This window comes from Hetaerina americana, unplaced genomic scaffold (assembly GCF_022747635.1).
Source record: "Hetaerina americana unplaced genomic scaffold, ioHetAmer1.1.p SCAF_4, whole genome shotgun sequence".
NCBI classification, from domain to species: Eukaryota; Metazoa; Arthropoda; class Insecta; order Odonata; family Calopterygidae; genus Hetaerina; species Hetaerina americana.
Genome location: NW_027286985.1, coordinates 31,616,484 through 31,642,308, shown reverse-complemented (window position 1 = coordinate 31,642,308; position 25,825 = coordinate 31,616,484). Strand labels below are relative to the sequence as shown.

Sequence of the window (25,825 nt, the reverse complement as noted above, 5' to 3'; positions counted from 1 at the left end):
CAAAACTCTCAATTGTCTCCTATATATCTGCTATCGAAGGGTATTTAAAATAGTTATTTTTCCATGCCGAAAGAGTGAATCGGTGAATTGTAATGCACCTAGATTCCATGAATGAAACATGGTTTATGTGTGCCCGAGCATGCGTGAGTATTTTTCAGCATTTTTTCCCCATGAAAAATTATGTTAAAGTTATGTCTAAACTCCAACTGTTAAGTTTTACCGGCGTTCAAAGTTAATTAAAAAATATTTGAGATGCAAAAGTTACTTGTTAGTGAAAGCTCCAACTGGCTAGGTCAAACATTGTCTCACTTTTGTCTTCAAGAATTAAGAATATTTTATCGTTTTATGTAATATCAGCATTCCAGAATTAATATCTCCAGAATAATAATAAAAGTTAAATTGCCACCAGACGATGGATCTGATCTAATTCAGCTTTGTGACTGATGGCTATTTAAAGCGACATTCCGTTGTTCAGCTTATATTAAATAATTTCTCGAACTAAAATTACAAATTGAATTTCTCCTTCCTAACAAATCCCGAAACGGTTAATCAAATTTTTCATTTCAACTGAAAGTGAGTGCTGATATTTTACGACCCTTTAAATGGATCCTACTAATCTACTCCACTCTGAGAAAACTATGTCTCCAGTCAATTTCCTTAAATAAGAAGATTTAAAACACTGGTTAAGCTCAAAAAAGTACTTTGAAAGTAAAATAAAATTTAATATCAAATAAAGATAAGTCAAAAATATCGAATTACAATCTCTTCTACCAATGTTTAGACATATTTTTAATAGCAAAAGTTAATATTGAAATCAGGACGCTAGATTGTGTTATAATATGGGTCTTTAATTTTTTTAAATTTTTCCTAAAATTATTCAAAGCATAGTCAATATTTGATAAATGCTTTTTTGAAATACAAGTTTTTCCAGATTACTTCAAAAATTTCCTAGTGAACCAGCACATCTTTATAAGGTTTACTCATCACACGTGATCATTAATATAATTAATTAATGTACCTCTAAAGTACACAAATGCCTCCATTTCCCCCAGCCTTACAGATTTTTTGTACTTGAAATCACAGCGGTGTTATCTCGTCCCTCACTACAGCTAAAAACTACATTTCCCGAAAGATTACGCTTCATTGTTATCGAAAACCTCACCAATTTATCAATGGCTAAAGCTAACCATATTTGCTTTCTTTCAGTATCTATAATATTGAATTAGAGGGTGACAAAACGAGAGCCTTAAAAGACAGAGCTAATATTTTTAACATTAACATATTGCGGCGATTAATATAATAATCACACAATATTTACTTTGATAACTGTCATTATTTCACCACTTCTCCTGAGATATATTTTCTTTCTTGCAAAAAGAATGATATTAACCTAACTTAACGTAACTTTATAAGGTAAAAAATCAAATTCCTATCTGAAATAAAATAAATATTCCTATAAGGCATTAGGTTAAAATAATTCAAATTTTACCTAGGAATTTTAAATCTTAATTGTTTTCAAGAAAGGTGAAAATGTGTAAGAAGAGAACTTGAAAATTTGAAGAATTCATTCCTCTAATTAGTAAACATGTACGTAGATGTTAAAACCGAATGCCAATGATACACAACCTTGCCTCTTCTTGTATTTGCTGCTGCCATCACTAGATTTCAACTGCCCAAGCAAGTCACCCCAAAAAAACAATAGTGGACATTAAGTTCCGACACATACGTTAATGCAGCCTAAATCATTATGGTATTCTGCCTCTCCAACAGTGCTCGATGAAATAAAGCGCAAATATAAGGATAACCCTCGAAACGTTTGAACGGCACCGCACCCTGAATGCGACATTCAAATCAATGTCGATGTCCGTGAAAAATCGCCAAGTCCTGTGCCACTGCATCCCGCATTGGAATTACGAGACGAGCAGCGTCCCAATTCCACCCGGGGAACGGGCAACATCTTGCTCCACGATTTCCCATCGATTGCGCCACGTGATAAACGTCGGAGATCTTCCCGAGGGCGGCAGTACGTGCTACAGAACTCCTTGCCGCTTACACGTCCGTATAGCGGCCAGCAATGCAGATGAGTCTAGCGAGCCGTTGTGGAATGGGGATGAGCTTATTGGGGGGAGGGGTGAAGGGTGGAATGGGTTAGTGACGTTTGAGGAGGAATGGGGGAGAGAGCAGGAGGAGGGTGGCGTTTTAAGTCTTGAGCGCGAGGTATAAGGGTGCCGAGGCCAGTCAGGTGAGTAAGGAGGCCTTCGGGGGCGACTGAGGAAAATGCACGCCCCTAAGAGTGATATGTATAGATCCCGCCATTGTCTTCGGCCCCGGTGATTAAGGTTCTTATGCAAATTTCACACAGGATAACAAAACACTACCCATGGCGTAAATTCAGATTCTTAATGCATCGACACACACACCCTAAACTCGGCAAAAGTATTCCATTTTTTCCAGTATTTACGGTATTCATTGTGTAATATTCCTATGAAATTTAATTTCCCAAACCCATTTTGACCCAGGAGGCCTGGTGCTGCACAAGGGTATCTCAGTCCGGCGATTTGTGACCTTATCGACTTATCCGTCCGTTGCAAAGTTACGGGTACCATTTGCTCCTCCCCGCGAGGCGCCGACTCGGACCCCTGGGCGTAACACGGAGGAGTTGTGACGTCGAAAAGGTGCAGCAAGTAAAACGCCACCATTCCCTTCGACCCTAGCTTTCCGTCTTCACTCCGTCAAAACCGCATCTTGGCGGAATGGTGCAGGGCAAAATCAGTGCGGCGAATAGGTCGATGAGAGAAAGCAGACATGGAATAAGAAGATCCCGCACTAAACAGGATAAGCGATAGCACAATACTGACAGAAAATGAACCATGCCACACTGAAGCAGGTAAAAATGTAAAAGAACAAATCCCCACTCGCAAATGAAAGTGTTCATTGTTTGCGTTAAAAAAAACAATCTTTTTTTTGTATGTTAATAACAGTTATATTATTTCCAAGATTATAAATTATTAAAATGAATCGCATACTTCCCTAAGGATACCTACTGACATCAGGTATTGTAGCGTAATTATATATTCGGGTAAAATAAATCCTTTATGAACCATATTCATGATATACTAGGAAAACATCCATACAATTATATTTGTTTACAACATTACACAATCGAATCGATGAATTATTCTGTAAGGCTAATGAAGATAATATGTACCTGTGGTAATTTAATACAATAATTACGTTGGTCGTATTATTATTAACCATCTAAACAAAGTACAAATGAGATTAGTTGGCTAACGCCACAATCCAAGGATTGGGGAAAAGGTAAAAAAGAAAGGTGAATACGAATACGCGTATTATTTTAGATAGGTTTAGAAAGGTAAACTGTTCACTGCTATTGGAGTTTTTCATTTCTTCAATACTACTAGCCGTAAGAGCTCAATTCTATCAATATTAAGCATCTAACAAATTAAATCCAATTTTTTCTTCAATGTTTTTCTAACGCCAATCTGTTAAGAGTAGGCTGATTTATAAAATGCCGATGATTTGAAAAGTTTGAGAAGGCAGAGTGAGCGACCGTGCGATTTTTCGATAATCCTGCATCCAACATCCAGCTCCCAAATCACCACCTAGAGTACCAGCGAAACTGAATTTTTCGCTATAACCCCAGGTTAGTATGAGCTATAGTGGTGAGATAACTTTATTTGTAGCCATGAATAAAGTGCCATCTGTAAATGAATAAATCTCTCTCTTTTCGATCTCTTAATACTCGTAGAAGATTTCGGACTTTTTGGATAACTAATTAATTATTGAAAAATTCCGGTGGGAGATGCGAGCATGAGATAAGACTCATAGGGAAATATTAATTAATTTTATCATTTTCCTTTTTTACCAAAAAAAAACCAACCCAGACGGAGATTATCCATTTATGATCCAGGATCTTCAATTACGTACAATACTGCAGTTGGTGGGAGAGCCCAGAATGTCAAATAAAAAAAAATACCGCCGAAAATTAAATTAAACCTATCATTTTGGATTCTCTCCAAGTCACTTGTCCCCTCCACACTTGTGAAGCAGCACACATTTCAGGCGATGCCCCGACATCCCCTGTCCCCATCCGTTTGTCGGTGCCTGCTCCACAATTTTTCGTTACCTCTAAACGAGGAGAATTGACCTTTCCGCGCGGAAAGGCGGGGACCGGTGCATGCTCGCGCGAGAGCGACTGCGATGGGTATTTATTCACTTCGGCCGCTGTCATAGCAAGGATTTCGAACTGGGGATTTAAAGGAATCTGCTTCCCTCGAAGAGTTAGCGGGCCTCCCACCTATGTATTTTTCTCTCTTCTAGGAACCCTCCGCATTGACGAGCCTTGAAGTTCATCATTGCTTAAATATATGCATGTGGGTGCATACCAGTTAACTTATATAAGGGTGATAGTATAAGTGTATTTATGAGCATAATTTTAATTGAGCGGCATTAGAGGGACATATGACAAAAGAGGCTTACACGGGTTAGAAAGGAGAGAACGGCGAAAAGCGAAGGGACTGAAAAATGTTAACCATGGCCTGGACTGGAAATTGGAATTCCATTTGTACGGTTTAATTATTAATCAATTATTATATGCTAAACATTCTAATACCATATTTATTTGGGTATCCTTCCCACAAGTTGAAAATTAGTTTTTGAAACTTGATCCAAGAAAATTTTTTAGCCATTGGCTTCATTCCTCTCTGAAATACTCTAAATATTATGTAATCCCTTCTTTCCCAATTTGCCCCCATACGACTCTTTTTATTCAAAGCGTATTATCACACCATACATAGACGTATACACATCTCTTTTAAGAAATTATAAGGCAGTGGTTACCAGAATACTTGACTACACGTGAATATGGTGAAAACTTCTACGAAAAGTGTCAAAAAATAATTAACTTAAATTAAAATGATTATCAATTGTGTCAATAAAAATCAAAAATTGCTAAATTTTATTGAATAAGTGTCGCATGGTAATTTAGAGAGTGTATTGACACGAGTCCTTTTCTCGATTAATTTTGCTAACTGTGAAATTAAACTTTTGACTGCAGTGTTTACCCTCACCTCTAATTACTGGGAAGGTGCTATTCTGAAAAGTACTCATTTTAAATATTTACATTCATTTTTGATATTCTTTATGGCTAACATTTACTTTTTTCTAAGCGTTGAGGAGCTAAAAATATTTGTTAGGTTAAGAGAGGGGGCACTAGAAAAACTTTGAGAACCCAATCTTTAATTTATGAATACGCGAATTTTTCTTTTGACAAGAAACCTACACGCGTTTACTCAAGTCTACTGACACAGTTGCCCACGGTTCAGTGATGTGGGTTGCTCCTTTCTCTGTCTCTTCCATGAGCTCTTTGCTATGGGACAAATGACCTGATGCGCTTTTTCTACAACGGACGGAGGGACAAAAGCGTGAGACACCGACCTCTCCTCACACATGTCCCTCCATGCCCCTCCCGCCACCGCCACTACCGCCACCCCCTGCCGCAAAGATGAATTAAGGAAAGTGGGTCAGACGGGAATTTCTGCTATCTCCATATCCTTCTTTTACTGACGGTGGGAATTCATTCCTGTAGCGCCCATACACCTACCCTCCCTCTAGCTTTGAAAGGAAGGAGATCGCCGTATCTTAAATACACGGTAATACGACTTGACCGAAGGACGAAACCAAACAGTGCGGGAATGAAAAAATTATTATGCACGAAGAGTGCGAAAAAAAGTATCGGGGGTATCAGTTTTTTGAGCTGCCAAAAATTTGACACTTGCGGTTGGGTAGAACGAAGAAGCATGACGTGATCTTATTTTTTCCGATGTAAATCGTGTTTTTACTCAGATCACTAAAGGTCCAATCAACAGCTCGCCGGCATATCCCGGTCCAGTAAGTTCTTAAATCCAACCCGTGAGACTTTCAGAGAAAATTATCAATGGAGATTTATTTTTCCGGAGCTCAAATGAAATTTTAAGTTAAGCAGATTAAATGCTCTGCAGTCACGAAAAGGAATTATATGGAAATTTAGTGATACTATATAGTTGTTGAATTCGCAAATAAATGTTTCCATAGTGGAGGCATGCTCTTGAGTCTTGATCCGACCCTTTGATAATTTTGGCAGAACAAATGTGGCCAAAAACACAAATGGATTGGACACCACTCGCCTGGATCATAGTCTAGATTCACTGTTTTGGCGGAATCGATATGCGGACGGAGTTAATCCAACGGGTAACACGCTAGGCGGCTAACGCGAAAGAATTGTAATGCGACGCGGACTCTGAATAGTTGCCCATGGATGTTGTTGTGTAATGATGGACTATTTTTTCCTAAATAGTATTTAAGGCACTAATTTAACTCAGTCGTTTGAGCAGCTAAAAGTCAGCTATCACCGTTAATGCCATTGCGATGCTTATGTCCTTAATATGCATTCAATTAACGCATGGTTTCATTGAATCGTTCCACATTGAATCAAATCCCGACGTTCTACTGCAGTTCTCAATAAAAATCATGATTTAGCATTCAAACTGAAATCGGTTCATAGAAACAAAACCACACGTTTGCCATCGATGATAGTTACTTATTCCAACCTATTCTTGCGAGATTATCCATAATTTCTTTCACAATTTCTTATCAAATTTTAAAAATATACTTTATACATTAGCTAATTGAAGAACTAATAACAATCAAAAAAATATTCCACTTAGAATGTTGTCATTGAAGAGAGCTCATGAAAGTTTCGGATCAGGGAAACGTGAGCTCAAATTCTTTTCTAGAGTTTTTAAACGATAATAGATTATTATGCTCCCAGTATTCCGAGAATTGTTTGACTTCGTGCTGTTACCCAGAAACGCATTTAGATAGTTAAAATCTTAGTTCTGGAAAACAGTTCCCTCCGCAAATTTCTGAACTGCTTGCTACATGTTTCTGGCCTGAATTGCAAAAAAATATAGAAAAGGAAGAAAAAATAGGAGAAAGGGAGCCAAATAACTTTTGTCAACCCCTCGACAATTTCTTTTCCCTGGCTCCTGGCTCAAGAAATCCAGCAACAGAAATACAATATGGATGTCAGTCGTGATGGAGAAGCAGCTCTAGAAATGATCCCTGAAGGTTAAACGAAAGGAAAATAAAGAGTAATTTTTAATTTCCTCGAATAATTCTGGTAGTTGTTACCACTTTTCGTTTTCAACTCATCCATGAGAACGTTAACTTTGTGCGCTTAAATTTTCTTCGATAGTTGTTTGGACGTCATGAGAACAATTTCTTTTAACATTGGAAGGAATACCAATAACGTAGTATCCCTGAGTATTCATTAATTTTACAACATTTTGTGACAAGGTATTAACTGTGCAATAATAAAAAAATAAACCAAGAAAACGGCTTTCCGACGGTATCATTATAGCTAGAGAAAAACTATTCATTTGACAGTCCTGACTGACCCTTCTGGAAGTTGGCGCCGTTGTCGCGTTGCAATCCAGCTTCAAAAAAGATAGTTCAGAGACACTAACGTTGCCCGCCCACGTACTTTTCAAGCTCCTTTTCAATATTAAAGGTAAATCAACAAAGTAAATGCTGTAAACCGTGGTCAAAGCATTTAAATAAAAACCTCACGGCAGCACGTCAAAATGATAACAATTATAGTTGGTCATTATTTATTAAAGTTTTACAACAGTAAACGTCTATGAAGTAATGTATTTACTTGGTGATATGCGATATTATTCAAACTTTTGGAAACAAATTCAAAGACTGATAGGAGAATTCTGAGAATAAACAATCAGGTCAATTTTCGCCAAACTTCTACATTTCACTTTATTTTCGTGGGCGTATTATAATTTCCACAATGAGTATAATAAAATAGAATATTATGAAGAACCCTCATGAGATACAACTTTTGAGAATTACTTCGTTCATGATTCATACTCCTCCCCAACTTATAGTAATCCTCATTTGGTGAACCTGTATCAGCAATCCATTGACCAGAGAAAAAAATAAACGAATTGAGAGAATCAGACATTGACAAAGTCAAGGTCCCCGAGGAAAGCATTTAAGTTGAAACTATAACTCGATACCTAAAACGTGAGAATTTAGTGCAATTCCAACGTTAATCCCGGCTAAATGGAAGAAGGGACCATTTGGTCTCAATTTCGATCAAATTAAGACCTCTATTTATTTATCTTAACCCCTACCAGCGAGGGCTACACAATGATTTCTTGTTACGATTGCTTGCATTTGAATATCGCTCAACCAACTCACATCTTGAAAATTATAACCGTCGTGGACAACATACTATATACCAAAAAACACACAATATCAAAGGAGGCAATAATGATTGGAATATTTTAAAATAATATCGATCATTTCGAGTAACTTACTGAATAATTAAATAGCCCTATTTTTACTAAGATACACTTTAATAAGATCCAGTGAAGTATGGCTGGTTCAAAAATTCTGATCGATAAAAAAGTGAAAAGAATTTTAAAATCATTAGATCAAATGCGATGATGAATTACAAATAATCCATGCAAGGTTGATTCATTTGTGCATTTTTTCAGGATTGCATTTCGATTTGTGAATTGTTCAGGATATCAATTTTAAGAAGGGATCAGCAAGATTCAGATAGTCTTACTACCTTCACCAATCCCGACATTTGGTCACATAATACTATAGTTAACTGCTTAATATTATTCATCCACATTCACTAAAAGAACGCGGTGGCAAAATATCTTGTTTTATTTCACACGATAAATATTTTTTTAGCAATAATCAAGTAACCATCAAAACAAAGAGAGGAAAAAGGATATATTACATTCTCACCAGATAATATTCATACACTCGGTGGAAAAATACACGCAAGAAAATCTGCGATTACTTAAGTCTTTGGTCTCGACTGATGTTGCACACAAGACTTAAAAGAATTCTGTCCCGATAGGTTTTGTGGAGTATCATTATCATTGTAAATCAAAACAAATTTATAAACCGAAGATCGGTTACGATTTCCTTGTGAGAAAGTTTCTTTGGAAACGAGAAGAACAAAGGCATGAAGGCCATCAGGAGAAGTGTATGCTTTTAGGAACGGTCCTCTCTCCAACAAAACAGTACTAAAATGAAAATAGGTTAGAGCCTCATTTGTGACGTCAATGTTGTGCCGATTCAAGAGACGAGAGGTTAAGTCCCAAGGAGAAATAGACCACGAAGGAATTCAGGTTATCCTTTTCACAGGGAGCAATTTCGAACAACAAGCGAGTTCCCTCTAGCAATACGTGGGCACTCCAAAGAGATGGCTTATCTACTCATTGCCATAAGACGTCTTCACTACGAGTTCCATTTCAAGCATGGTAACCATGACAACGGGGTCAAACAAAAACTGGGATGAAATCTCATGCACTTTCAGGTTGTTTCAATACCTGGGAGGATATGGGTGAACGAAGGCAAGCACTTTCGTGAAATTGGCCGAACGCTCACTGCAAATGGTACTAAGAACATTCTCAATCGTTTTCTCAAGAACGATTGGAATTGTATAGGAGGAATAAACCAAGTGTGAGTGAACAAGTGTTTTAAAAAATTATTAAACATCTATCCGATGAAGATTGTACGCTGATGCCGTAAAAATTTGTTTATTTCACAAAACAAATCCTTTTATAAGAAAGTTTAGCGATCGATGACGATGTTATTTGTTGCTTGTTAACATTACTTGGATTATTCCGTTATTAGATATTTGCGCCGCTGTAAGGTTTTTCGTTTCAAAGATAGTTACAGATGGAAACTCAGCAATCGACACCAAAATAAATGCAGAGATTGTACTTCTTCTTTCGTAATTTCACTACACCCAGTGATCTTTTGTCACCAGATTAACTGTTAGCTACCGGAACATAACAGAAACATTTCAGTCAATCACCTATGCCAACACGATTAGATAACAACTGTCGTTGAATTACGTGACACTCGATCATTCCTCTCCGTCTCACTCCTTCCTCTCTCCCCCTCTGTCTTCGAAAGGATCCGAAGTGAACGATTTGGATAACGTCTGATCAGCATGGGTCCGGCCGACTTCACGAGCATGACAAAAGCCGTCGTGATGGCGAGTGGGTGGAAGAACACGGTTAGCGAGGCAGTAGAGTAAAGGGATGAGTGGGAGAGATGTTTTAAGGATTGGGCTCCTAGCGAAGGGGGAGCTGTTAAGAGGGTGGGGAGACGCAGGGAGGGGGGAGTGAGGGAGGAGGGACGCGGGGTGGGGGGGAGGATGGCGAGGGGATGGGGCAAAAGAGAGCAGCGACAGCCAGCGGTTACCTGGGAATTCCAGTTGTGGTCGGGGACGAAGAGGAGAGGAAGGACATCCTGGAGGAGTGGCATCGTCATAGCTTAGTATCCTGTGCTGGGACGGCCCTTGTCCCCGCCCCTCCTCCCCTCTCCTCCACCAAAGTGGGCGGCACCACGGCGACACCAACACCAACGAAAATGAAAAACAACACCACTATTCCACCACCATCACCACCCTCACCAAACACAGCGAAGGGAATGCAGCCGGCGAAAACGATAAAAGACGAACGAGGAGGGGCGCGTACCGAGGTCGGAAAAAAATTATTCGGGGCTACACGCAGGGCGCCGGTGTGTGCGAACTTGGTGTGCGCACGTCCTGCCCCACTTTAACGGCCTGGAGGTGGAGGGGAGGGGTGTGTGTGTGTGTGTTTGGGGGTGGGCACACTCTTCACTCACTTTCCGACCCTCGCCGCGTGGCGATCAACCCTCCGTCCACCGCCATCACCTCATGCCTCCTTCCCCGACCTCCCTCCGGACGCCTCCTTCTCCCTCCCCACCCCCTCACACCTCGGCTCCCACTCCCAATCCATCCATGCACTCCCCCCCCCCACCCGGGGGGATGGGCGATTATTTACCACCGCACAACAGTCTCCGCCAATCCCGTCTCAATCGTTTCGGCGGAAGACAGTAGCCGACGCACATACACTCCCCCACTTCACGATGCTTCGCCGAAGGGAATTAAGAGGATCCCCGCTCCCTCTTGCTCTCCCTCTCTCATACCTATGCCAGAGTTACACGTCGAATGCACCTCACGCGTCACCCAAGCATCACTTCCACACCACTCCCGTTTAATCAAGCTCCCTCCTCCCACCACCCACACCGTCTACTTCTCTCCCACAAGTGGAATAACAACCGCCTCTTCTCCTCTTCCCCTCCCCACGGTCTTTCCCATTCCTTACCCCCTCCCTCTCTATCTCTAGTGTAACTCCTTATTTATTTCCCGACCACACACACGCGTGCACAGGCACCCGCCCCCGTGCAATTTTTTCTTTCAAATTATTTGCGAAGAGTTGACTGCGATGCCCACCGCTGGCTCGCGGGGGGAGAGAAAGAGCCGCCGGCCACCGCCCCCGCCGCTCTTGTACATGTGTGCGTCCGTGTGTATATAAACCCGTGGGCGGAGGGGGTGGGAGTGGGGGAGGGGATTGCGGAAGAGAGAGGTGGCGTTTGGTGAGAGCGGAACAAAACGGACGACGCGGGAAGGGACGCGCGGGGGCGGTAAACAAAAGGGGGAAGAAAAATTGAAGAGCGCACTTCGCGAGATGCACACACACACACGCCAGTCGCGTCCGACTGAGAGAAGAGGATTCACAAACACAAAGACTCGCGCACTCCGGGATGAGACCGAGGGGCGCGGGAAACCCTCCCGAAGCACACACAAGGTGGGGGGTGGGGGTGGAGATTGTGGGGTGGAAAAAAATAAACAAGCGCGCTCGTGGCCGACGTCTTCAACCAGATGCACACACCAAGGAAGACGGGACCGAAACCCGTTACGGCATCTGCGGTCGGGAGGAAACGAGGAGAAACGAGCCGAGATGATTATTGTTACCCGAGACCCGAGAAAAGTGGACCGAGATGGAGAGAGAGCGAAAATTTGTCCGCGCGAGCGCGTGTACCTATAGAGGGACTGGCGAGGGTAAAGCGGCCCGCGGCCACGGCGAATCGGAGATCTGAAAGTCGCAGGCGGTGGGTGGGGCGAAAGGTGTCGGCGAAGTTTTTGGTAAGGGAAAGGGAGGCGGCGGGGAGGGAGGGAGGGGTAGGAAAAGAGAGCAAGAGAGAGAGAGAAGAAAAGGTTGGACGGGGGAGGGTGGTTTTGGAGAGGAGGGATAGGGAGGAGACGAGGGAAGTGGGGGTGGTCCTTAAGGTGGAGGCGAGGAGTGGAGGTGGAGGGGGCCGCGAGCGGGAAAGGCGGAGGTGGAGTGGGAGGGGGGCTCGACAAAGGCGCCCGCATTGTGATGTGGGGAGGGGGATGAGGGAGAGTCCGGGTGCAAGCGTTTAATTTTAGCCCGGAGCAAGGGGGTCCCGGGTGGGGAGGGGCGGGGGAGTGTCCGTCCCTCCCCGCCCGCTCGCCTCCCCGAGGCGGGGGACGAAGGAGGAGGGAAGCGGGGGAGGAGTCGCTCGGCGAAGGAGGGAAGGAGATGGGGGCGAGAGTGTCTGTGTGTGTGTGTGTGTGAGTGGAGGGGAGGCAGAGAGTAGTGAGTGGAGGAGGATGGCGAGACCTCTTCACGCATTCGATACTTCCTCGGTGGGGTGCCAAAAGTGATGCTCGAGAGACTAAGGGAACCCCATGAAAATCTCGGGGCAAAAAAGATTTTTGACACGTCTTAACCGAGGACCGACCGATTATTTATAGTCCAGTCCCATGCTATCCCGCGTCCTTTTCCTGGTCATCATTAATTATTAGCGGTTTAAAAGGGGAGACAAATGGATGTCAAAAAATTAATTCGGTTGTACTCCTTCTTCTGCAACATAATGGCACGAGTCTCTCCTTCCGGCGCTCCACACTCCTGTGGAATGGCTTTCAAAGGATGTTTCCCACTGATGCATCTAACGAGGGAAAAGGTAATACCAACAGAACTGGAAGCAGTACCACTTTCACAACCGAGTCAAAAATAACTTCATATACGAGTAGCAGAAATCATCCGATGTTGACGTCGGGGAATTTAAGTACTAGAAAGCAAGAGACTGAAAAATGTTATGTATGAGTAAATGCTGGATTTCTGTGAATTGGAGTGAACTAGAGCGGGGACAAGTTAAGAATTATTTACGGAGAATAGTTAATTCACACAGCGGCAAAAACGATGGGTACCGTAATACTGAATAAAACATTAAGGAGAGAAAAAATAGTTTGATGAACGCAGTGTATTTCAGTGGAAGAATATTATTTGTTGAGATTGAAGAAGATAAAGTTAGCTACTTATTAATAAAATGTGCCAGAAATTTTTCAAGAGGTAGGAAGAGGTAGATCGTAATATCGTAGTGGAACTAATTGGGAATGTACCTGGAATATACTTGATAGTGATGGTGAATTTTCAACGCAGCGGTGGTCGGAGGTATAAAAATTTGTTAGGTTTGGCTGTTTGTTCCAGGAATAAGGATAGATCACAATCAGAACGCATTATCTTAGCAGTAGAAAGGGTTTTTAAATTATACATTCGGTTCAAATACAATAACAGACAAAGAAAGCATGAAAAAGTCTGGCATATACTACGGTGGATTACTAATTAATCATACAACGATAGGAAACAACTACTCATTCTATTCCCACTACTTATTTCGGATATGCCAGAGAATTCTATTCGAATCAAGTAGTGGCAGTGAAATTCAGTCGAATTTTCAAGAGGCTATAAAGAAAAGGGAAAATGTTGAAGCCTTAGCTATAATATAAGTAATGAATAATAAGAACCAATTTATAAAATTCTAAATTAATTTTTTTTAGAAATTGGAAAGTGAAATAAGTGGAAAGAACTAAGGCGGAGTTGTATAAAAGAATTCAAGAAAATTAAATAAAAAATAAATACTAGAAATCAATTTGGCGTAGGAAAAGAGGTGGAAATAGCTACACGGTGTGGAAGAATTTCCGAGACGAGAAAGCACAGGACGCACGAAAGGTCGAGAGGTGAAATCGGAATGAAAGAGGTCAGCTAGTAGTAAAAGAGATAATTCTTACATATTCTGAGATATGTCTCCATCTGAAAGATTCCGTGCTCTAAAAATACTTCCTCGAAAAGTATGAAATCTTTTAATAAGGATATCAAATACTTCCACTAAGCGAAGCCTGAAAATTCAGAGTGCATTAGATAAGTCCGTTTAAAGAAGCTTATTCTATTAACATAAAAATGAATTGTGGAAAGTAAAGAGAGGAAAACAAGGCAAAGTGGTGGGATAATATTCTCAAGAACTGTGGCATTCAGAAAGAGATAAATTGAAGAACTATTCCTGCTGTGTTGTACCATTTATGAGGAAGTAATATACGAAGGGGCCGTAAGAGCTACTTCAATCCTCATTCAGGAAAAGAATTAAGGTATAGAACCAGGAAGAAAGTTTTAATTGATCACGCGGTAAAATAAGGGGGAAGTATTACCAAGTATTCATGAACAATGTCCAGATAAAACCGTGGTGGAGAAGAATATTATGTAAGAAAAGGAATTGGAAATTGTGAGGTCTCAACAGAAATGAGAGCAAATATAAAGCATTCTAAAACGGATTGTCTCTAATTTTTCGGCATATTTTGATAAAGAACTCGATATGGTAGAATGGACAAAGTCGACGAGTGATCGAGAGAACAGGAGACCAGATAGATACCGTCTTCGAATGTGTGCAGAAGCACGGGCGGCAAATGAAAAAAAATATTGAGTTTTGGTAAATATGGGAGTAAGAAGGGCTATCGGTTATAGCCCGTGCATTTTAACTTATACGCCGAGGCACTGGAAACACGTGGTTACGGCTGGATGTGGAAATGAAAGTAGGCGGGAAGCTGAAATTAGATTTAAGAAACCAAAGTAGGCGGGGAGCTGAAATTAGATTTCATCAAAACGAACCTCTAGACTGATTACTGTAAGTGGAGGTAAATCTATCCAATATTATGCCTTAACTGTTATTGTTCAGCCATGGACGGGAGAAATAATTGTTTTAATTCAAGTTATGTGATATATTTTAGAAGTAACAATATAGAACTGTGGAATACTTGCTTCAGCAAACATGCGTATTATTGTCCACTGTGTTTAGGAAGAACATTTGTTCATGTATATATAAGTTCAGACAAAGCGTTGTTAAATTACTGTTCTTTCATGTGCTGTTATCGCAAATGATAAGAACTCTAAAACTAGGAACTAAACTACAATATTATATAATGAGAACTAGTTTTTGGAACAGGTATGCATTCAATGTCTTTGACAATTTTGAATGGTTGCTCCCGTGATCATGGCAGGGAATTTTAAAAGCTCACATTTCTTGCAGTTGTGCTGTGTTATACTTGTCGAACAAAATGATATACTCTGGTAATGATTGTCTGCACTCCCAAAAGTAATATACTCTACGTGCAATGCATGAAAATTTAAAGTTGATCCACTAAAATAGCAAGTAAGGATATTTGTCCCCAAATGTTTTCAGGATACCTATATTCTCTAGATGTGTATCTTGGCGGCCAAAGCAGAAAGTTAGATATACATAATACTACACCTTAACCTCACGTTAAACCCTTCAGTTGTTCCACCATCCAAACATCTTTAATGGGTACAATAAGAAAATCCTCTCATTTTGTGTTCAATTATGTTAAAATATAAAAATAAATCGAATGTACAAAGAAAGGTAACTACATTAAGAGACGAAGATGATAATTGTTTTGAACTGCCATGATGTACGGAATAGTTTTCCAGTAATTCAAGCAATACTTTCTTCAAAGATGGCCGCTGGGTTTCGGCAAACCAATTCGAAAAACAACCAATCCTTTCATAACTCTCTGTTTTTCTCGGAAACCTTTTCCTGGAACCAGTCCCAAGGCAACCATTTTATCGCATTACTTCTCTCACCCTTGAGGAACGTTATGGATAAAGAAGAGCTTAAAGTGACGTTTTCACTATCTTTCCACACCGTAATTTGTGGCCCCTTGTCCTCACTTCCGGATTGATTTAGCTACATCGCAAAGAACAAAGAAATTACCTAATAGGCACTGACGGTGCTTTCTCTTAATTATATCACTTGCCTGAACCCGGTGGAATGGGAAACCACTCCCCGCGACTATACGATGGGTAATTAGAGAAAAAACAATATTTAACATCAGGGCGTTAATTAAGAGGCAGACTCTTTTGCTCTAACAATGTGAAGGACGATTTAACAAAACGATCGCATAACTTTTAGATACTTAATGGGTTGGATTAAAAAGAACACAGGCGTCCGGCAATGATGAGTTAAACACGATTGGAGGAATCAGATAAGCAAATACGCTCTATGAACGAATGGAGGAAGGAGTATGAGGAATTCCTTGACAAAAGTATTGAATGACGGGCGAGAAGAGCGAAGGGAAGAAGGGAGAGAGAGAGAGAGAAACTTTCCTTCCGTCTCCTCCTCCCTCCCCTTCTAACATCCATTCTCTTCGGCTTCCCCTAGTCCGCCACTCATTGAGAGATTTATACATGCCAGAAATCCGCTGACTTCGCTCGTTATTTTTAAATTTAAGGATTATTCCGCGCGCGCGCGCGGTTGGAATACTGAAACCGGGCCAAGAGAAAGAGAGCCGGTATCACTGGGAATGTATGCTCCTTGCTAGGCGCCTATGCTAGGTTAGTGCCAATAATAAAATGTCCCGAGCTTAATCGCTGAACGATCTTTCGCTTGGACTGGTTCCCTAACAGCATGCGAACGGATAAATACGTCCCCAGAATCGATTGATCTCTTCTTGGTGTTACGCAATCGTAAGAGCTCCAGCCTCCATAAAGAGACGACTCATTGGGAGAGTGAGTCAAAGGACGATCTTGTCTGTGCCCTCCCACACAGCGTGCCTAGGCTTGGCCACATGTGAAAGACGAGCAACTCTGCATCAATCCGATGCGTGCCTAAATAAACTCGGTTCGCACTTTTGAAAATATTCCTTTAAATCACCCCACGCCTACCTCTAGGGAAGAACTTAACCGGAGGACTTTGAATGGGAATTGCAGTATCATTAACTAGGAGGAAAACAGAGAAAGCGAAAAGAGAAGTGGACTTCTAGTATTCAGAAACAGGTCATATATTTCAGTCAAGTATTGTTTCAGTAAAAGATTTTGGTAATCGACGTTAACCTTGGCTTAACTTCATTACTAGCCAAACAGTTAATATCCTATTTGACTTTTACCTTATTTCCTTTCAATCATTTCTCAGCTGCTGATTTATTTACGAAATAAAAGCTTCCAGAGTGTACGAAAATCGGTTACAAGTCAAGAGTAGTAGCATGTTAATATCAAACACAAGATCTGTATGAGAAATGGAGAATGGACTGAGAATTTCACACGAGAATTGTTGAGTGGAACATACCAGAGCAAGCTGTTTACTCTGCAATAACCAATCAGTTCTCATTTTCAAACTTCCGATTCGGTATATTAGATGCTTATTTCAGAGGCTTAAACAAATACCAATGAAGTACCAATACTATGATTGCTATATACTTATTAAAAGCATTCATGGATATATTTTAAACAATATTTACTAACAAAGGACGCCGCAGGAAAAAAGCCCCGTCATTTTGGAATTCAATTTTGATTCCGAATGAATCTTATGAAATTTAAAGTGCACTTAAGAATAGAAAATGACTGAATTATCCCAACGTACGTTTTCACAAAAATAAGCAGGGTTATGGTGAGTAAAATGTAATGAAGCGGTTACTTTCACATTTTTGGAGAGTTGCCAAAAATCTTAGCTCATATAATTTTTAAGGGCATTGAAAACAGAAGTTCACTTCGGAGGCAGGTCCCCAATGAGGGAGTGGTCATAGAATGCTATAAAAGCTGTAATCATTGTCACGGGTGCGAATGCTCATTCTGCTTGTAGTATGCACGACAGGTAATTCCATGGGTGTATAAATTCAGCGGAGAAAGTTATTCATTGATACGTTCGAAGGCTAAAATCATACAAAAATTAGTATATGATGTGCATAATACTCTAGGAATAGAAATTTAAACATTCAATCCTTTTATTGATGATAATCATAGATGAGCAAAGTTTTAGTATTCAGCCACTACTATCTCATCAGCATGGCTCTGAAATACGTTTGAATGTGATTAAATGTCGTATGCCACAAACAACACCATTTTTTAAATCTTCTACATTTTTGCATCATCCAATTCCTTCAAAATCCTTTTTTTTATACTGTTCAAATAATGCAAGGTATATTATGCCTGGAAAAAACTTTCTATTTTATGAAGCCAAAGCAAAATTTACCTAATTCACTAAAGGAGAAAATTATTATGTCCTCGTTTCGAATAAATATGAAAATCCTTGCGAATATTTATTGACCTTTTTTCTACCACATTCTAAAATTTAGGTTTCTTAACTACAGACTTTTAAAAGTCTTTAATATAAAGATACTATATTTTTTCTACTCTCTCATCCTTTTAATGGAGAAATTTTAAGGTGTATATGATTCTTATTATTTTGACTGATACCATTTACTTGGGAACAGTGCAATCATTAGTTGTCTACTACCTGCCTGTTGTTCCAGCATTGAATGTACCCTCACTCTCGTCCAGTCCCGTCCAAATCCCGTGACTGATTTCCAATTTCAAAAGGTTTCATTCGATAACAACACTATTAGCCCTGATAAATTACAAATTTTCTGTGATATTTGGAATATTTTACTTTTCACAAACGTCCCAAGAAACTACTTAAGGAAATCCCTAGGCCCAAGCAAAATTTGTCCGATCGAATTAGTATACTTAACAAAAACATCTCTGTATTTTGCTGAAAGGCTTATTTTTATTTATAACTTGAAAATATTTTAACAACTATTTAATATCTGACGCTGAAACATCACAAACTGTCCTCGAATTGAATAACTTATTTGATTAATTTTCGTGATAACCAAGAGTCATATTATTTTGTTGGAGAACGTATCACGTAGAGGGTACTAATTAGGGAGTAGGTTAGATGATCTATTCACCTATTTATAAGCAATACTATAACGAAGGTTATTTTTTTCTCTTAACTGAGTTTAAATTAGTCCAAAATATCATTCATACTAAAAGAAAAGAATAGGAGAGAAACACAGAAAGGATCATTATGAAGAAAACAAGACACTTCGATTGGGTTCTTCTTGCGGCATGATGGCTTTCTCCTACATATGAAACAACAATAAAGGCCCTACAAGAAAGTTTGTGGGGCACCATTCGTTAACGAATTAAAAAAGGGAAACTTAGAAGGAAGACCTTTAAGTGCGTGAGATAGTTATGATTAAAAAGCGAAGAGTGAGGTTTGACCAATCTTCGGATTTACACATTGATGTAAGATTTAAAGATAAACATTGCATTTTTTAGCGCTTTATAACTGAAGGAATTGAATAAATGCGTCTTCTGCCTATTTGTTTATTGAGCAGTCGGAAGCACGGGTATAAACTTGCCTCCTGCTACCTGGAACGTTGGGTCACATTCCCTGCCTGTGCCCTTGGGGAGAAGACTGTTTTTTGTTGCATGTCCATGTGGTAGTGGAATTTTGCCTCCTACTTTTCAAATTCTAACTTGCACGTTATTGGATGTATTTCATACTGCATCCTAAGGTACAATTATTTTTTAGATGATAGTACATGCATTTGCATGCGTGTAGGATGAAAGGATTTTTACAAGAATGTATACGCCACTGTGGGTATAGTTTTGCGTGTATGATCTGATTTTGCATGTTGTTTTGTTCCTTTATATGGGTGGTGAACTAACATCCCCCGCCACACGCCCTTGCGGTGGCTTGCGGGGCCTTATGTAGATGTAGATGAAACTTGGTCACTATAAGTGAAAATTGTCACAGTACATCCGGTGGGAGTTCAGGAAAAGATTGAGCACTAAAGGAAACAGGGCTGTTTCAGTCGTGCCAAAAACGTTGTAAGATTTCCTACGCGGCATATATGCCGAAATAAAAACGAAGAAAATTAAACCCTCAATTGATTCCTGGAATAGTAAAACCTTTTAATGCCTTGAATCATCTCTAGAGAAGCAAATATTCCGTCATCAGATACGCCTACAATCGCCGCATTGCCTCCACGGTCTTTTCCACCAAGCGCGGTAGATGTGTCATCAGACTAATGAAGGGAAGTCTTTTCTTTGAATAATTCACAATATCATACACCGAAAAATGTATCGATCCAATCCATGCATCCAAAAATTCTGTTATCCACGGAGCACACATGAGAGAGGGACGTATGGGATGGGAAAGGAGGAGGGTTGGTGAGGACGAAGATGAGGAGGCTGGGGACGCAGAGAAAGGAAGGTGAAAGTGAAGGTGGAGTACCCAACGGATGGAGTAGCCGCGGGAGACAAAGAGAGGGGAGTGAGGGGAAGAAGTGGTTTTCTTGAGCGAGTGAGGAAAGGTGGAGGGAGGAGAACAAATGCCGGTCGCGACAGAAGAGAGCCGAAGAATTCGTGTCGAAGTGAGGGGAGGGCGGGGGTGGGGAGGAGACCGTAGGAAGGGGGATTAAATGGTGATCATGGGTGGGGTAGCACGCAAAGAGGGTGTGGGAGTAAAGTTCCCAAAACAACAATAGACATGAATAGCAAGGGAAGAGAAGCGAGGAGAGGCAAATAGGGTGAAGGTGGACAGATGGTGAAGGCTAGGAAGATGTGATAAAATATATCCTTACATGCGACATGCCCGTTAGAATTCAGCATTGAGTATCATCAATTCAACAAGATACTCTCATTTTCATTCCTTCGATGCTTTAGGTTTTTGTATTTCGCCTTACTTCACTTACTAGGTCTATTAAGAAACTATCCAGCCATGAAATATTTTGAGAAAAATAGCCTACCGAGAACAATGAGGCTTTATTACCCTTCAAAGTACCCCCCTAGTGGCCTTAGAAACTTATCCCGGAGTCAATTTTACTTTTAAAAACAATCGGCAAAGTCCTTTTTTGGAATGGTGATTAGGTGCCTAGTCGCATTCTCCTTTATCTCATCAGCCGACCATTGGGAAGATTGGATTTTTGTTTAAGAGTCATAGTCGTTGACCTACGACTCATCTCAAGTTATGAGCTTTTTTTAGAAAACATGAGTTATTGTTTGCGGCATGGAACAAGCCCCCTGCAACTGCAGCACGAAATTCTCGACGTTTACGAGATAAAAGAGAATGCGTGTGTGTATGAGGTCCCTAGAAAATAATAAGAGTGTGAGGTCTCGAGGTGAAGGCTTAAGGCTAAGGCTTTATTGTTCTGAGTAGGCTCTTTTTCTCAAAATATTGCATTGCGGGATAGTTTCCGGACAGAAATCGTATACCCACAGCTGTTTTATGTGTTATTTATCGTCACAAATCAATGCACAAACATTTAGTTAGCGCAAACGATATAACATGTCACCGTTGAATAATCATATATCAGTCCAACTTAATGTGTTTTTTGAAAAATGAGGAAGTACAATTTAACCCACTCAGCTTCCTATTTAGGATATTGTTTTTAGCTCTTGACATTCATAAGTTAATCAACAATGAACGAGAGGTACTTCACTCAGTTTAAATAAAATTATATTGATATTATTATAGTATTAGATTATATTAGAATCTGACCAGTTGAAAACCATATTTCTCTCAACAATGTTGGAAGGCAAGGTTTAGGCTTCTAGAATGCAGGGCACTTAAGTTTTCTTTCAACACAGATGAAACTATTGCAAACGTTTAATAATTAAATCAATTTTTACGTGATAGATAGATGTGTGTATAAGTACGAACAATTTTGAATATGACCTTTTACGTATATATTCAAATGTATGGCTGCTGCCCTACCACTCCCCGCCGCACGCCGTTGAATCTGCTTCCGGGGTATTGTTTAGATGCAGTTATGTTGTAAAAGATACAGTATAGCAGCCAATATATATCTTAAATAACTTTCAAAAGCCTAAGAATGTTTCAAAACAGGATTTAAATTAATTTTAAACTACAAAGATACCATCAAACTCCAATGTATCCAAAACCATGATTTTCAATGCGGAAATGTATCTCGCATGTCGTACGAATGAGGCATTCTCCTTAGAAATCTTACGTCGACTATTTCGTTGGCATATGCTTTCCCTAGTGTGTATTTTCCAACCAGAAAAAAGAAAGAAAGAAAATTAATCCGTCTCTTCAAGAAAATATATCCGTAGCTGGAATTTATCAATTTTAGTTAATTCTCACTAGCCATATATTTAAAAAGAATCAATATTATTAAAGGAAGCCATCGTAACAGAACGAAAGAGAATAACGGGCAGTCACCATACTCAAAATTATACGTAAGCACATATTATTTTTTTAAGTATAAGTAGCTCATTCAGTTAAATTGTTTAAACTATGCATTTTTCCTACTCAGTAAAAACTTCTTAAGGGCTTGGTTGCTACAATTCCTGAGTAATACTGACCATAATCCAAAACAATTTCGGTCATACATGAAAAGATAATTGTGCTTTAAAATTTCTCTTTAGATATATGTTAACTTGACGCTCCTTTGTTGCCCTGGTTTTGGTGAGCCGGTAATATTTAAATGCTATACATACGATATGAAATAGGCGTTGACTTTGGTTCAATTTTTGGATTAATAATCAACTATAAATTAATATCGGGCACTCAGAAGACTTCGTCGTAAAAGCATTTGAAATAGTGGGGGTCTGGCACAAAAGATATTCTCAGTGGTGAGCTACTTTGGTAGGCAACAATATTTCTGCGTGCCTAGGGGAAGTCGTTCCGTTTTAGTTTTGGAATGTAGGAAAGCCGAAGTAAATGAGACGATAGGGTGGATGGGAATTAAAGGTTTGAGATAAATGATGGCCGGAGAAACTAATGTTTCCTTCCTACCCAGACCAGAATTCTCGTGAGATATAGAGGGAGAGGTGGAATGAGTCTCACAACAAAAAACATACCGAAAAGACGAAGACACATTAAGGTGAGAGAGAAAGAGATGACATTTTGGAAGAAGTCATTTAAAAAAGTTGAAAATAAATATACTAATGAATAGGCCAAGGAGTAGAATGTGATAGTATGTTACATGAATAGCGATAATTGCGTGGTGACCGACAGAATGGTATATTGCAGGGCAATACTGAGAGACCGCATGGAAATTATATTTGGAAACACCTTTTTAAGGGTTTATTACTTCATATCCGTTCAATTATTATTAAGATAACATTATTGTTTACAGTTATTAATCCAAGAACGAAAATACGACAGTTTGAATGATAACAATCTCTCGCCTCCTAAAACAGCGTCCAAAACGTAAACAATCAGATCAATCATTTCAATTTACAACTTAATTGTAGAAAAGCGTGCACAAATTTCGACTGAAGCTATTGAAAACATAAAAGTAGAAATAGTTCATAAAAAACCACAAGCGCTTCCTTCTAAATCCTATTTCCATGTTATTTAAAATATTTCATTGCAAACTGACAGCATTTATTAAATATACTCGTATAATTATCATTACTGGCGACTGAGCACTTATACCAAACCAAAACAGTAGTGGTAGAGTTAAAATAATATGAGTTTTGCTATTAATTTATGTTTTATTATTTATTTATTTATTTTGTGTTATTTATGATATGTTTATTTTTCATTACATTGTTTATTTGAATATATTTATGTTGAATAAAATCGCCCTCAGAATATTGTTTTGTTGAATGAATAGACAAAGGAGTTTTGTGCTCACAGTAAAAATTCATTGCGTCAAGCAAGATTTATTTTGACAGAAAGCTTCGTAAAAAGTAAGAAGCTATGCTGTAATTAACTAATTAAATATTTCTTGATGATATGGGTCAACTTCGAGAAACGAAAAATATGCACACCCCTATTATGAAGCTCCAGCAAAGAAACTTAAAATATAGATTTTTGAAGTGAAAATATTCGCAACAAAATTGTGAACATAAACCATAGTTTTTCAAATGAGTTTTTAAGAGTTGTCTGATTTTCCTGGCTTATTTATTCATGAAAATCTGTGAGCATACTTGCCCGAACCCAAATTTCTCTATAAGAACTCCGGATCTTTCTGCTGTGTGAATAAAATTCCATACCTATCCCCCATTTATACCTGATGAGGAAAGACTTTCGGACGTTAAATACGTTCCTTACAATGAAAACAACTTATCAAAGCAATGTTTGCCTATTCTAGACTGAAAGAATACATGAACCGGCATTTTCGACTTGGAATAAAAATACATTTATTTTCTCAATTCGTTTTGAAAATTCAGAGTGCAACTAATAGTCGGGTTCTCTATAGTACAGCATGTCATTCGTGACATCAGTGCCATCTCTACCTCGCCAAAAAAACATAGAATTTTTTTTAAAAGATAGTTATGGAAAGGCACAATCAAAATTATTTTTTCTTTGCAATAGAGAGAGCACTAGATCGAATTGGATTCATTATAAAAGAAACGGACCGTAGATAACTTAATGTGGAGGTAGCTCACGTCAAGGCCTCGTATGGAGACAAAAGGAAGGAGAGGAGGACAGGTACTATGGGGAGTAAAGGGAGAGAGAGAGGGGAAAACAGATAAGACTGTCTGGGAGAGAGAGGAGGGAGAGAATGAGAGGCGAGAGGTCGAAATAGAAGCTCGTGGTGCCGCAGTCCACCTGGGCTGGCTCCGTGGGCGGGAAATAGTATGCATTCGTTTGTGTGCGTGTGTGTGTGTGTTGGAAGCAAGGCAGGACAAGGGGGCGGGAGCTGGCGGAGGGGACGGTGAGGAGAGGAGTGATGCCCTGTGAGGTGACGCTGGGAGTTAAAGAGGGAGAGAGGGGAAGGAATGCGTGCACGCACTCAGGCATGCTCTCCCTGTCTCTTCCCCTCTCTCTCTCTCATCCGGCTCGAGTTGGACCGCCGCGACCCTTCCTCATCATACCATCACCATGCGAGACCTTCATTTCCCTTCCTCTCCTCATTTAACCAATCGAAGAGAAAGATTGGACGAGGGTTGTGAAAAATAGAATACGATAAATATGGGAGGAAGTGGAGGGAGATAAAAAAGGAGAGGGATAAATCGAGGAAATCTCAAGAGGGAGGCATACGTTCATGTGTAATGAAGAGATGAAAAGTAAATGGGTTTCGGGGGTAGGGACAAATGACAGTCAGGGAGCAACCGAAGGACAGAAGTATGAATAGAATTTAAATCCACATCTTACCCTTTGTAAGTCGTCTTGAGGGTACGCGGCATTGGGTGTAAGGTCACCATTCATTACATACGAGTATTTTTGGCTATTATTAATTAATGAAATCCGGTGAATTGATTCTGTCCCGGCGCTTTGAACGTTTAACTTCACCAAGTGGAATTTTTTACGCGTGTGATTGTATTTAGAAATTTCATACGTGCCTGCAAATATTCATGCTTTTGCCGTGACAGTATTTTCCAATCATCCCCAAAATTCTCAAATGTTCCCTGGCAGTCATCATATATTAGAGTAAACTTTGCTTAAGAGATAAAATAATATCGTAACTTAATTAAGATTTGAACATGGAGTACAGTAATTACTTATATAAAGCCGTGGTCGTGATATAAATTATGTCACTCACCAACAGTGCTCTATTCAACTAATAATGACAACTATTTAATTTTTCATATTTGCATGTATACTAAGTATTCAAAATACTATGTTCATGTTGCAGTTATACTCTCCCTACCGCTAATCCCATCCCAATGATATTTTTTCAGCAGTGAAGTGCAGCGAATGAATTTTATCAGAATTAATAAACAGACCGTGGGTGAAAAAATAATCCAGTGAAAATCAATTAGACGTTAAATCTCATAATAGAATTTCAGCGTAGTTTTTCATTAGATTCAACCATTTTTCCTTGTGATACTTAATTTCG

At 39.6% G+C, this 25,825-nt stretch overlaps 1 protein-coding gene across 1 annotated transcript in view; it reads right to left on the bottom strand.

Moving 5' to 3' along the window:
• The window catches only part of Sh (Potassium voltage-gated channel protein Shaker), a 503,402-nt gene extending 493,016 nt beyond the window's left edge, over positions 1 to 10,386 (bottom strand). The window contains exon 1 of the mRNA XM_071590049.1: positions 10,306 to 10,386. Within this exon, the coding sequence (XP_071446150.1) occupies positions 10,306 to 10,352 (47 nt within the window). The 5' untranslated portion in view covers positions 10,353 to 10,386. The remainder of the gene's footprint in view (positions 1 to 10,305) is intronic.
• Positions 10,387 to 25,825: the final 15,439 nt, after the last annotated feature.